The 15,165-nt window shown below is 39.1% G+C and overlaps 1 protein-coding gene across 1 annotated transcript in view; it reads right to left on the minus strand.

Annotated features, from left to right (window-relative positions):
* Positions 1 to 913: 913 nt before the first annotated feature.
* Positions 914 to 15,165, minus strand: part of LOC127868909 (guanine nucleotide-binding protein G(o) subunit alpha-like) — a 34,932-nt gene continuing 20,680 nt past the window's right edge. The window contains exons 4-9 of the mRNA XM_052411061.1: positions 7,106 to 7,266; positions 5,651 to 5,779; positions 3,410 to 3,539; positions 2,685 to 2,756; positions 2,291 to 2,378; positions 914 to 1,546 (exon numbers count right to left, since the gene is read on the minus strand). Coding sequence (XP_052267021.1) covers positions 1,356 to 1,546; positions 2,291 to 2,378; positions 2,685 to 2,756; positions 3,410 to 3,539; positions 5,651 to 5,779; positions 7,106 to 7,266 — 771 coding nt within the window. The 3' untranslated portion in view covers positions 914 to 1,355. The remainder of the gene's footprint in view (positions 1,547 to 2,290; positions 2,379 to 2,684; positions 2,757 to 3,409; positions 3,540 to 5,650; positions 5,780 to 7,105; positions 7,267 to 15,165) is intronic.

Genomic DNA, 15,165 nt, shown 5'->3' on the forward strand with positions numbered 1-15,165 from the left:
GATCTTAAAAATGGTTGTCTTCACTTGTGAACCAAATGTACCTTGTTTAACACCAAAGAATGCATGCATGCATCTTAACAATTCAAGAATGTTAAAGTCAACCATAAGATAAGTTGTCATTTGCTCCAAAGATGCAAAAATTAATGACAGCCCATCCAACCACACAGTGTCACATGTGCGTGTGTGGAATGCATGACAGCCCATCTAACCACACAGTGTCACATGTGCGTGTGTGGAATGCGTGACAGCCCATCTAACCACACAGTGTCACATGTGCGTGTGTGGAATGACAGCCCATCTAACCACACAGTGTCACATGTGCGTGTGTGGAATGACAGCCCATCTAACCACACAGTGTCACATGTGCGTGTGTGGAATGACAGCCCATCTAACCACACAGTGTCACATGTGCGTGTGTGGAATGCGTGACAGCCCATCTAACCACACAGTGTCACATGTGCGTGTGTGGAATGCGTGACAGCCCATCTAACCACACAGTGTCACATGTGCGTGTGTGGAATGCGTGACAGCCCATCTAACCACACAGTGTCACATGTGCGTGTGTGGAATGCGTGACAGCCCATCTAACCACACAGTGTCACATGTGCGTGTGTGGAATGCGTGACAGCCCATCTAACCACACAGTGTCACATGTGCGTGTGTGGAATGACAGCCCATCTAACCACACAGTGTCACATGTGCGTGTGTGGAATGCGTGACAGCCCATCTAACCACACAGTGTCACATGTGCGTGTGTGGAATGCGTGACAGCCCATCTAACCACACAGTGTCACATGTGTGTGTGTGGAATGCGTGACAGCCCATCTAACCACACAGTGTCACATGTGCGTGTGTGGAATGCGTGACAGCCCATCTAACCACACAGTGTCACATGTGTGTGTGTGGAATGCGTGACAGCCCATCTAACCACACAGTGTCACATGTGCGTGTGTGGAATGACAGCCCATCTAACCACACAGTGTCACATGTGCGTGTGTGGAATGCATGACAGCCCATCTAACCACACAGTGTCACATGTGCGTGTGTGGAATGACAGCCCATCTAACCACACAGTGTCACATGTGCGTGTGTGGAATGCGTGACAGCCCATCTAACCACACAGTGTCACATGTGCGTGTGTGGAATGCATGACAGCCCATCTAACCACACAGTGTCACATGTGCGTGTGTGGAATGCGCAGGCTAATCTGGGAAGACACTTCTAACACATGCATTAAGCTCTGTTTTCTCTGAGCGCGACTTGCATGGATCCAAACAGCATTGATGAACGTCTATCCACTATTACAATATGAAGTCCTGTCACAATACTGATGCCTGTCATAATTTGGAGGCCTATCACAATATAGAGGCCTGGCGCAGGTTCTCTCTGAGAATCGTGTCCATGACAACCTGAAAGACGACCTGGATATTGGATGTGTCTGTTGCCGTGGTAAAGTGTGGGTAGATGACCTTGCCAGGCAGTGAGTTCTGCTGCTGGAACAGCTGCTGGATGTAGCGTGCCGCACTGTCAACGTCCTTGTCTGGACCTGCAGTGAGTGAGGACACAGAAACATGTCAGTATGTTAAGCAATTCATGGAGGGAGACGTCTCATTTACAACTATTGAAGAAAAGAAAATTCAATATTAGATAAATGTAAATGACTATTTATTGGCAGAATGCAGAGTTTAATCTTGGTCGACACTTTATCCATACATTATAGGCTAGCTTTTCCCATAAAAAGCTCAAATGTGTTATTGAATGACATGTGTGTGTGTGTATGTCAGACTTTATTTACAGGTTATTGCTGAGTCTTCACGACTACCTTATGTGCTAACCTGCCCCTGTGACCCATCACGGGAAAATATTTAATTTTGAGCTAGAGTAGGTCAAATTTACCCCAGCTTCCCTGGTTTCGTCGATTTTTTTTAAATACAGATACACTAGTGCACAGTGGCCAATTAGACCTTAATGTTCACTGGTAATTATCATTATCATCATCATCATTGCCATCACCATCATCATTATTGGGTTTAAGTTTGAAAGACAACACAAGTCAGATCCTAAACACAAACAATTGTTCTTCGTTTGGAGAAGTCAACAACAACATGCACAATCAATCCATGAAATTTTGTGATTTGTGTTTATTAACAAACTACTGGCACAATAAGTAAATACAATAATAAACATGCATTGCTATTTTCATTTTTTATTAGAGATATTATGATAATATACTAAGCAACTATAAATAGTAAATTAATGTACAATGTTTTACATAGAACTTATGTTATACCTGTATAGTCTGGAAAAAAGTATCGAAGATGTCGCCCAGAAAATCTTATTTTGTCTTGAAAGAGATCAAGTTTGTTTAAAAACAAAATCTGAAAAAGAAAGAGATTGGTGATATATTTTATGAGATAAATAACATTATCTTATATAATGATTTTAAAATAACAAACATTTCACACAAAAAAAATAATCAAAAACAATAATGTTACTCCAATAAGCCAAATTTATGTTTTAACTTAATTCATGATGATTTGCAAATTATCCATAACTCAATAACTTTATTTGTAATAACTTGAAAATTAATGACCATTTCACCTTCCAAGAACTTTTATACTTGATGAGACGTTGGAATGTAATATGTACATTTACTAAATATACTGCCTTCAATGCACACATACCATGGAAGACTTATAGAAAAATCGGTTATTGCAGATACCCCGGAATAGTTTCAAGCTTTCTTGCAGACGGTTCTGTAATTACAAACAAGTAAAACAAAACTCAAAAAAGGTTACACTAAACACTAAACAAGAAAGATAACTCAAAATAACTTACATTAAACAACAAAGGTAACTCAAAGTAAATTACATTAAATACCAAACTGCGTATCAGCAATAAGAATGTAGTAAATAACTTAAACTTCAATAGCTAAGGTTTAAATGGTTAGTAATAAGGTTATCATTTCAAGCGAATTCTTTACAGTTAAGCAAGGAATGTTATTTATTAACTTATTTTTCACAAGACACTTGCTTAATTTTCTAGAGACAAAGAACACAATTTGTGTTGTTAAACTAATAACAAAACCTGAAAGATTTCATGATCTCTTGTTTAACATAACAAAATTAACTTTTCGTTTTCATTGAACAAATATTTTTCAGTTGATAACATACATATAAAAATAATTTTAACATTTTTGTTGACTCACATGAAATAAATTCCAAAGCAATACCATTGGTGTCAATTGACTGATAAATCAAACATGTAACTATTCATAGATTAGACATTAGCTTGGCTCTGGAAAAACAGGGTTTAATGCCTGTGCATTAAGTGTCTCCCATATCAGCCTATGCAGTCAACACAGGCTAATTATATATATTTTTACTACATGTATTACAGTATTACATACCACATTCGCATCTTCAAGAAGGCACATGTCGTAGGCACTTAGCGCCAATACAAACAACACGGACTTTACGTCGTCAAAACACGTGATCCACTTCCTCCGCTCTGATCTCTGACCTCCAACGTCAAACAATCTGAAGACAAACAAAGAATGAGCCCACTCTGGGAATACAGAGCTTAATGCATGTGTCTAAAGTGTTGTCCCAGATAAGACTGTGCACTTTCTGTCTTAACTGTATTTTTGCTAAGAAGAGACTTCCTTTAAACAAAAAATACAATAAAAGTAGAATGTTTTGTCTCTTATATGCTGACTGCACAGGGATGACACTTTAAGCACATGCCTCAAACAATGTTTTCCCAAAGCGACGGTCATATTATTAAGGAATTCATTAAGGAATGGATTTATGAATTACTCATCCATTCACAAAATACTATATTTATGTAAATGGACAGTTATAACTTGTTGTTCTTAAATTAAAACACACTTAATTGTTTTAAGAAAGGAAAATGCAGAATTGAATTACATTGAATGACAAAATGAGTGTTTTGGTAATCATTTTTAATTCCTAACAGTTAAACAATATTTATGCCCCCGAAGGAGGGCATATAGTGATTGGACCGTCCATCCGTCCGTCTGTCTGCCCGTCTTTCCGTCACACTTTGCATTTAGGTTTTGTGTTTAAGTTTCGAAAAATGCTCATAACTTCTATGTCGCTTCAGATAGACATTTTATATTTGGCATGCATGTGTATCTCATGGAGCTGCACATTTTGAATGGTCAAGGTCATCCTTCAAGGTCAAAGGTCAAATAAACAAATCCAAGGGAAGTAATAAGCATCAAAGGGAGATAATTATATGTACCTGCCAAATAAAAAAAATTATAATTCAAAGCGGCGCAGAAGGGGGCATTGTGCTTCTGACAAACACATCTCTTGTTTATCATGAGATTATTTCAAAACATACATAATATAAATTACATCATACCATTAATTCATTTATTAAATGGATTAATTAATTATAACAAAAAGCTGTGTGTTCTTCTATGCCTAACTCATTTTCATTCAACACTCTAAGATGTACATTTAGTGTGACACACTTCTAGGCAGTCAATGTCTATTATAAGTTGATGCCTGTCAACAAACTAGTCCCCAACTGACAGACACAAGGCTTCTGTGCTTTACAAGAGATCCCCAGAGTCCAGGTCGACAGCACTGTCTGTTAGGGGACTTACAACTGACAACAATAAGCCTCGCTCTTTGAAATGAGTCTTTATCCATCTGCCAAAAGTGTAGTCCCCAATTAGCCTGTGCAGATCACACAGGCTAATAAGGGACAACACTTTCCGCCTAAACTAGATTTCTTTTTTAGAGAGTCCCTTTAAACAAATAATTTCCTAAAAGCGATCAGTGCTGTCCCTGGTATGCCTGTGCCGACTGCACAGGCTAATCTGGGACAACACTTTGTGTACATGCATTTAGCCCTGTTTTCCCAGAACAAGGCTAAACAAATCATGAGTGTATAGCATGGCAAAAAGAGAGAAATCACTTGCATTAAAACAGGTCATTCTCTGTACTACGTAACAGAAGTTATAAACACACCAAACTGAATTTTAAGATAAGTGAATTTAATTACTTCATTTTTACACCTAATTTAAATAATTCAAGAGTTTTAAGACACTTCAATCACAGATTTTTTGAAGATCACCATTGAACCAAAAACCTAAATTGTTCCATCTTCTAGTGTGAGAATAACAATGTTTGCTTAATAGTTTCTTCTGATGAATACAAATAAATAAAACTGTACACAATAACTTGTATAATTGTAACATATATGTTATTCTTTTAGTTTCTTCTGTTAAAAATGTATGCCACGTTGTTTTGTTATTGAAATTTGTAAATCTGTGTGTAAGTCTTAATAATTATTTAGGAATCAATGTTTTCCTTAGAGTTGAGCTGAGCTTTTAGAATAAAGGGCTTAATGAATGTGCACACAGTGTCATGCCAGGTAAGCATGGGCATTCAGCACAGGCTAATCAGGGACAACACTTTTTGCCTTAACTGGATTTTTCCTAAGAAGAGACATCCTTTAACAGAAAAATACCAAAGAAGCATAGAGTGTCGCCCCTGATTAGCCTTTGCAGACTTCGCAGGCGAATCTGGGACAACACGTTAGGTTCATGCATTAAGCCCCATTTTCCCAGAGCATGACTCACTTGTATTTCTTTCAAAGTCACCTGGTGTCTCACCTAATAAGACATCCCTTCATCTGGAAGCATGTCTCAATGACGCTGGTAGTTCTCACCCTGGCTCTCAGGACGTCACGAGGGGTGGGAATGAACATCAATGAACAGATACGATCCATGTTCTCAAAATAGCTGTCAACAAAACAACATATCTGCATGTCTGTATCATTCCCTTTTCTGAAATATGCACTAACTGTTAACAGTTAAGTCTATAAAATATGCATATTGTGTTAAAGGGGCCTTTTCACAGATTTTAGCACGTATTGAAGTTTGTCATTAAATGCTTTATATTGATAAACTTAAACATTGGACCAAAAAATCTCCAGTAAAAAAACAAGAATACAATTAAAAAAAGAAAAAAAAGTAACCTAAGCAATTCTTGTAGTTTCACAAAATACAACAACAGAACTTTCCAAATTATTCAATCGTTTCGCGTTGCAACGCTTTATAATTTTCAGGTTTTCAAATCGTTAAAAGATGCATATAATGGATAATTTAAAGCATTGTAAATATTCTGTATTACTGTTTACTCACAAATATCATAACTAAAACGAAAATTTGCGAATCTGAAACAACTTTTTAAAATTTTGTCAATTTACCAAAACGTGAAAAGGCCCCTTTTAACATTTTAGTCTATACAAAATGTACTCACTGTTAACAGTTAAGTCTACACAAAATGTACTAACTGTTAACAGTTAAGTCTACACAAAATGTTCTTACTGTTAACAGTTAAGTCTACACAAAATGTTCTTTATACTGTTAACAGGTAAGTCTACACAAAATGTTCTTACTGTTAACATTTTAGTCTATACAATATGTTCTTACTGTAAACAGTTTAGTCTACACGTCTACACAATATGTTCTTAATGCTAACAGTTCAGTCTACACAATATGTTCTTACTGTTAACAGTTCAGTCTACACAATATGTTCTTAATGTTAACAGTTAAGTCTACACAATATGTTCTTACTGTTAACAGTTAAGTCTACACAATATGTTTTTACTGTTAACAGGTAAGTCTACACAAAATTTTCTTACTGTTAACAGTTAAGTCTACACAATATGTTCTTACTGTTAACAGTTAAGTCTACACAATATGTTCTTACTGTTAACAGTAAAGTCTATACAATATGCACTTACTGTTAACAGTTAAGTTTATACAATATGATAAGACAATGTTAACTGGATAGAAATACTATATACGCTAAACTACATGAACAAAATAGCAAAACAATCAGCAAGTAAAAATAATGTGAATGTACCGGGGTAAATTTCTGACTGTGAGATTGTTTCAGATTAAAAAAGTAGATTTAAAAATTGAATGCTTAACCTTCTTCTCAGGTTTAAAACCCAATAATTAAGCACAAAAGCTTCCTTTAAGGGAAAAAAATCTATAAAAGCAGTCAGCACAGGCGTATCTGGGACAACACTATGTGCAAATGCATAACGGCATACTTACTAGATAGCGGAGTCATTGAGCTCATATTCGTAACCCCTGGCAACGGCTGCTCGGATCCCCTTGTCATGCCAGAGGTACTTTAGGGCCCGACCAACGTCAGGAAGCATGTTCTTGTTGTGGTCAAAACTGTTCTCACATGTCAGAATCACTTGAGCATGAATCTGCAAAACAATAACTTCGGTTTAACTGACATGTTTGATCTTTTATATATTGATTGAGTTTAAACATACACTGTATTCATTAAAGTTTTATTGCATTGGAAGCTTTAGGCTTATTGAAATGCTATGAGTCTGTTGCCTGGAAAGAACAAGTGATGAGTGTCTATGGGGAAGATCTAGAGAATGCTCCCACAGTTAGGATCAACCCATGATCTCCTGGTAGCATGGCAGACATACATGTCCTCTACGCCATGGCAACCTCTATCTTAGGTTTAACTAAAACATGTTTGATCTGTTATATTTACTTATTAAAGAGGCTTGTTTAAACCATATAATTTTAGATTTCAAGATGAATTGCATGCAAGCATAAGTCTAACAAGTATTATGCAAAAAGAAATAACCCCTTTTTACATTTAATCATGAAGCAGTGCTTATTTTATTTTAATTAATTGCTCCATGCATTGTTTTCAAAATATTTATAAAACATTTCAACACATTTTAATAATAACTTAACATAAAAATGTAAAGGACTGAAATCATTTGTAAAAAAAACTTTTGTATTTATTTAAAACTTCCTTCAATATCTGTGAGACAAAAACATTTAAATTACAGTTCTAGAGCCTGGTCCCTCAGGGAATATTTCTGTGACAAGATAGGTTTGTTGCGACCAGCCACACAACATTTCTGTGACAAGAAATTTTTGTTGAGACCAGCCACACAACATTTCTGTGACAAGATAGGTTTGTTGAGACCAGCCACACAACATTTCTGTGACAAGATATGTTTGTTGAGACCAGCCACACAACATTTCTGTGATAAGATAGGTTTGTTGAGACCAGCCACACAACATTTCTGTGACAAGATAGGTTTGTTGAGACCAGCCACACAACATTTCTGTGACAAGATTTTGTTGAAACCAGCCACACAATGTTTGTTGAGACCAGCCACACAATGTTTGTTCAGACCAGCCACACAATATTTGTTGACACCAGCCACACAATATTTGTTAAGACCAGCCACAAAATGTTCGTTGAGACCAGCCACACAATGTTTGTTGAGACCAGCCACACAATGTTTGTTGAGACCAGCCACACAATGTTTGTTGAGACCAGCCACACAATGTTTGTTGAGACCAGCCACACAATGTTTGTTGAGACCAGCCACACAATGTTTGTTGAGACCAGCCACACAATGTTTGTTGAGACCAACCACACAATGTTTGTTGAGACCAGCCACACAATGTTTGTTGAGACCAGCCACACAATGTTTGTTGAGATCAGCCACACAATGTTTGTTGAGACCAGCCACACAATGTTTGTTGAGACCAGCCACACGATGTTTGTTGAGACCAGCCACACAATGTTTGTTGAGACCAGCCACACAATGTTTGTTGAGACCAACCACACAATGTTTGTTGAGACCAGCCACACAATGTTTGTTGAGACCAGCCACACAATGTTTGTTGAGACCAGCCACACAATGTTTGTTGAGACCATCCACACAATGTTTGTTGAGACCAGCCACACAATGTTTGTTGAGACCAGCCACACAATGTTTGTTGAGACCAGCAACACAATGTTCGTTGAGACCAGCCTCACAATGTTTGTTGAGACCAGCCACACAATGTTTGTTGAGACCAGCCACACAATGTTTGTTGAGACCAGCCACACAATGTTTGTTGCGACCAGCCACACAATGTTTGTTGAGACCAGCCACACAAGATATGTTTGTTGAGACCAGCCACACAAGATATGTTTGTTGAGACCAGCCACACAATGTTTGTTGAGACCAGCCACACAAGATATGTTTGTTGAGACCAGCCACAAAAGATATGTTTGTTGAGACCAGCCACACAAGATATGTTTGTTGAGACCACCCACACAAGATATGTTTGTTGAGACCAGCCACACAAGATATGTTTGTTGAGACCAGCCACAAAAGGTATGTTTGTTGAGACCAGCCACACAAGGTATGTTTGTTGAGACCAGCCACACAAGATATGTTTGTTGAGACCAGCCACACAAGATATGTTTGTTGAGACCAGCCACACAAGATATGTTTGTTGAGACCAGCCACACAAGATATGTTTGTTGAGACCAGCCACACAAGATATGTTTGTTGAGACCAGCCACACAAGATATGTTTGTTGAGACCAGCCACACAAGATATGTTTGCTGAGACCAGCCATACAAGATATGTTTGTTGAGACCAGCCACACAAGATATGTTTGTTGAGACCAGCCACACAAGATTTGTTTGTTGAGACAAGCCACACAAGATATGTTTGTTGAGACCAGCCACACAAGATATGTTTGTTGAGACAAGCCACACAAGATATGTTTGTTGAGACCAGCCACACACGATATGTTTGTTGAGACCAGCAACACAAGACATGTTTGTTGAGACCAGCCACACAAGATATGTTTGTTGAGACCAGCCACACAAGATATGTTTGTTGAGACCAGCCACACAAGATATGTTTGTTGAGACCAGTCACACAAGATATGTTTGTTGAGACCAGCCACACAAGATATGTTTGTTGAGACCAGCCACACAAGATATGTTTGTTGAGACCAGCCACACAAGATAGGTTTGTTGAGACCAGCCACACAATGACAAGATAGGTTTGTTGAGATCAGACACACAATGACAAGATAGGCTTGTTGAGACCAGCCACACAAGATATGTTTGTTGCGACCAGCCACACAAGATAGGTTTGTTGAGACCAGCCACACAATGACAAGATAGGCTTGTTGAGACCAGCCACACAAGATATGTTTGTTGAGACCAGCCACACAAGATAGGTTTGTTGAGACCAGCCACACAAGATAGGTTTGTTGAGACCAGCCACACAAGATAGGTTTGTTGAGACCAGCCACACAATGACAAGATAGGCTTGTTGAGACCAGCCACACAAGATATGTTTGTTGAGACCAGCCACACAAGATAGGTTTGTTGAGACCAGCCACACAAGATAGGTTTGTTGAGACCAGCCACACAAGGTAGGTTTGTTGAGGTCAGCCACACAATGACAAGATAGGCTTGTTGAGACCAGCCACACAATGACAAGATAGGCTTGCTGAGACCAGCCACACAATGACAAGATAGGCTTGTTGAAACCAGCCACACAATGACAAGATAGGCTTGTTGAGACCAGCCACACAATGACAAGATAGGTTTGTTGAGACCAGCCACACAATGACAAGATAGGCTTGTTGAAACCAGCCACACAATGCCAAGATAGGCTTGTTGAGGCCAGCCACACAATGACAAGATATGCTTGTTGAGACCAGCCACACAATGACAAGATAGGCTTGTTGAGACCAGCCACACAATGACAAGATAGGTTTGTTGAGACCAGCCTCACAATGACAAGATAGGCTTGTTGAGACCAGCCACACAATGACAAGATAGGCTTGTTGAGACCAGCCTCACAATGACAAGATAGGCTTGTTGAGACCAGCCTCACAATGACAAGATAGGCTTGTTGAGACCAGCCACACAATGACAAGATGGGCTTGTTGAGACCAGCCAAACAATGACAAGATAGGCTTGTTGAGACCAGCCACACAAGGACAAGATAGGCTTGTTGAGACCAGCCACACAATGACAAGATAGGCTTGTTGAGACCAGCCACACAATGACAAGATAGGCTTGTTGAGACCAGCCACACAATGACAAGATAGGCTTGTTGAGACAAGCCACACAATGACAAGATAGGCTTGTTGAGACCAGCCACACAATGACAAATTGGCTTGTTGAGACCAGCCACACAATGACAAGATAGGCTTGTTGAGACCAGCCACACAATGACAAGATATGCTTGTTGAGACCAGCCACACAATGACAAGACAGGTTTGTTGAGACCAGCCACATATTGACAAGATAGACTTGTTGAGACCAGCCACACAATGACAAGATAGGCTTGTTGAGACCAGCCTCATAATGACAAGATAGGCTTGTTGAGACCAGCCACACAATGACAAGATAGGCTTGTTGAGACCAGCCAAACAATGACAAGATAGGCTTGTTGAGACCAGCCACACAATGACAAGATAGGCTTGTTGAGACCAGCCACACAATGACAAGATAGGTTTGTTGAGACCAGCCACACAATGACAAGATACCCCGGCGAAATGTTGTTCATGATTTCATGAACACTTCAAGCCAATCAAGAACTGTTCATGAACGGTTCTGAAAAAGTTCCTTAGCTTGGTTCATGAACTTTTGGACATGAACTGTTCTTAAGACATGTTCATGAACTGTTTATGAATTATTGTTGAACATTTCAAAGTTCATGAACAGTTCTTCATCTAACCATAAATACTTAGTGATGAACATTTCATGCACAAGTATTTCTAATGACTTTTCTGAGACAGACTTTAAGGATCCATCATGAATAATTCATGAATTCCTTTGTGCTAGATGTTTCATACATATTTTTGAAAGTAATATTGAAATGTCTAGCATACAAATCTTGTAGATTTGTGAAACCTGTGAAGTTAGTATGAATATGCATAGTACTTTCATCACTGTAAGTTAGAGTTCTTGACCTGTTCTAGAGAATTTTAAGAACATTTGTACAAGAACTGTTCAAGAACTGCATCCAGGAACACTTCAATAACTTTTTAAGGACCTTTCCTGTTCTTGAATGATTCTTAAACTATTCTTGAACACTTTAAGAACTTTTTTGAACAACATGTTTCCTTCTGATGTTCTTAAACAGGTCTACACAATGTTTTTGAACGTATGATGGACTTTTTAAGAATCCAATATGTTCTTAAAAGGATCTGTCATTGTTCTTGGAAGACTTAAAAGACAAGTTTAAGAACGTTTTAAGGACATCTTATTTCAAGAACAGTTTAAGATGATATCAAGAACTCAATGTACATTGCATTGCTGTTTTTACAAAGAAAGAATATTGTGTGCACAGGAAGTTGAAACGGAAGGCACATGGTTTATGTTATATTTGAAAATGTAAGTCTTTAATAAATTACCGGCTGAACTGATCAGCCATTGGTTCCATTTCAAGTTCTTTGGCACTGTAAGTGTTACCATTTCAGGGAAACCATTGATTAGTAAATGATTCTTGAACTGAAAATGAGACTATTCATAATCTTTTCAATACATGAATTATTCATGAACATATAGTGCAAAGTTGTATTATGAAATTTAAAGAGTATTATCAAACCACTTGTATCTCAGTTATTAGTGTTATATTTAAATTATTGTTATATGTTGCTATCAATATGTTAAGTGCTAATACAAGACTTGTTTCTTCTTACCCTGACCTGTTGAGCTTTAGTAACACTTATGATAACCTTTGCATAAATTGACAAATTCTTGTTCATGAATAGTTCATGAACACTTCATGCCACCTCAGTTCATGAACTCTTGAAGAACTATGGTTCATGAACTATTCACTTACAGTTCGTGAACAGAAAATGAGCCATTGAAAAATATAAGGAAAATGTTCATGAACTGTTCGTGAACAGCAAAACCCTGAAGAATTTTTTAAGAATTGTGTTGTTCATGAACTGTTCAAGAACACTTCATGCCATTGATGTTCATGAATAGTTCATGAACATTTCATGCCATAATGGTTCAAGAATAGTTCATGAACACTTCATGCCACACGGGTTCAAGAATAGTTCATGAACACTTCATGCCATAAGGGTTCAAGAATAGTTCATGAACACTTCATGCCATAAGGTTTCAAGAATATTTCATGAACACTTCATGCCATTAGTGTTCATGAACAGTTCATGAACTAAAATTTCAAGAACTTTTCACAGACGTGGCTCATTTTCTGTTCACAAACTATTCATGAACAGTTCATGAACTCAGTTCACGAACAGTTCATGAACTGTTCACGAATTATTCGTGAACTGCAGAACAACATTTCGCAGGGGTAGGCTTGTTGAGACAAGTCACACAATGACAAGATAGTCTTGTTGAGACCAGCCACACAATGACAAGATAGGTTTGTTGAGACCAGCCACACAATGACAAGATAGGCTTGTTGAGACCAGCCACACAATGCTGTGACAAGATAGGTTTGTTGAGACCAGCCACACAATGCTGTGACAAGATAGGTTTGTTGAGACCAGCCACACAATGACAAGATAGGCTTGTTGAGACCAGCCACACAATGACAAGATAGGCTTGTTGAGACCAGCCACACAATGCTGTGACAAGATAGGTTTGTTGAGACCAGCCACACAATGCTGTGACAAGATAGGTTTGTTGAGACCAGCCACACAATGCTGTGACAAGATAGGTTTGTTGAGACCAGCCACACAATGCTGTGACAAGATAGGCTTGTTGAGACCAGCCACACAATGCTGTGACAAGATAGGCTTGTTGAGACCAGCCTCACAATGACAAGATAGGCTTGTTGAGACCAGCCTCACAATGACAAGATAGGCTTGTTGAGACCAGCCACACAATGACAAGATAGGCTTGTTGAGACCAGCCACACAATGACAAGATAGGCTTGTTGAGACCAGCCTCACAATGACAAGATAGGCTTGTTGAGACCAGCCACACAATGACAAGATAGGCTTGTTGAGACCAGCCACACAATGACAAGATAGGTTTGTTGAGACCAGCCACACAATGACAAGATAGGCTTGTTGAGACCAGCCACACAATGACAAGATAGGCTTGTTGAGACCAGCCACACAATGACAAGACAGGTTTGTTGAGACCAGCCTCACAATGACAAGATAGGCTTGTTGAGACCAGCCACACAATGACAAGATAGGCTTGTTGAGACCAGCCTCACAATGACAAGATAGGCTTGTTGAGACCAGCCACACAATGACAAGATAGGCTTGTTGAGACCAGCCTCACAATGACAAGATAGGCTTGTTGAGACCAGCCACACAATGACAAGATAGGCTTGTTGAGACCAGCCACACAATGACAAGATAGGCTTGTTGAGACCAGCCACACAATGACAAGATAGGCTTGTTGAGACCAGCCACACAATGCTGTGACAAGATAGGTTTGTTGAGACCAGCCACACAATGCTGTGACAAGATAGGTTTGTTGAGACCAGCCACACAATGCTGTGACAAGATAGGTTTGTTGAGACCAGCCACACAATGCTGTGACAAGATAGGCTTGTTGAGACCAGCCACACAATGCTGTGACAAGATAGGCATGTTGAGACCAGCCTCACAATGACAAGATAGGCTTGTTGAGACCAGCCTCACAATGACAAGATAGGCTTGTTGAGACCAGCCACACAATGACAAGATAGGCTTGTTGAGACCAGCCTCACAATGACAAGATAGGCTTGTTGAGACCAGCCTCACAATGACAAGATAGGCTTGTTGAGACCAGCCTCACAATGACAAGATAGGCTTGTTGAGACCAGCCACACAATGACAAGATAGGCTTGTTGAGACCAGCCATACAATGACAAGATAGGTTTGTTGAGACCAGCCACACAATGACAAGATAGGCTTGTTGAGACCAGCCACACAACGACAAGATAGGCTTGTTGAGACCAGCCACACAATGACAAGATAGGTTTGTTGAGACCAGCCTCACAATGACAAGATAGGCTTGTTGAGACCAGCCACACAATGACAAGATAGGCTTGTTGAGACCAGCCTCACAATGACAAGATAGGCTTGTTGAGACCAGCCACACAATGACAAGATAGGCTTGTTGAGACCAGCCTCACAATGACAAGATAGGCTTGTTGAGACCAGCCACACAATGACAAGATAGGCTTGTTGAGACCAGCCACACAATGACAAGATAGGTTTGTTGAGACCAGCCTCACAATGACAAGATAGGCTTGTTGAGACCAGCCACACAATGACAAGATAGGCTTGTTGAGACCAGCCTCACAATGACAAGATAGGCTTGTTGAGACCAGCCTCACAAT

The sequence above is a fragment of the Dreissena polymorpha genome, chromosome 2, assembly GCF_020536995.1.
Source record: "Dreissena polymorpha isolate Duluth1 chromosome 2, UMN_Dpol_1.0, whole genome shotgun sequence".
Lineage (NCBI taxonomy): Eukaryota > Metazoa > Mollusca > Bivalvia > Myida > Dreissenidae > Dreissena > Dreissena polymorpha.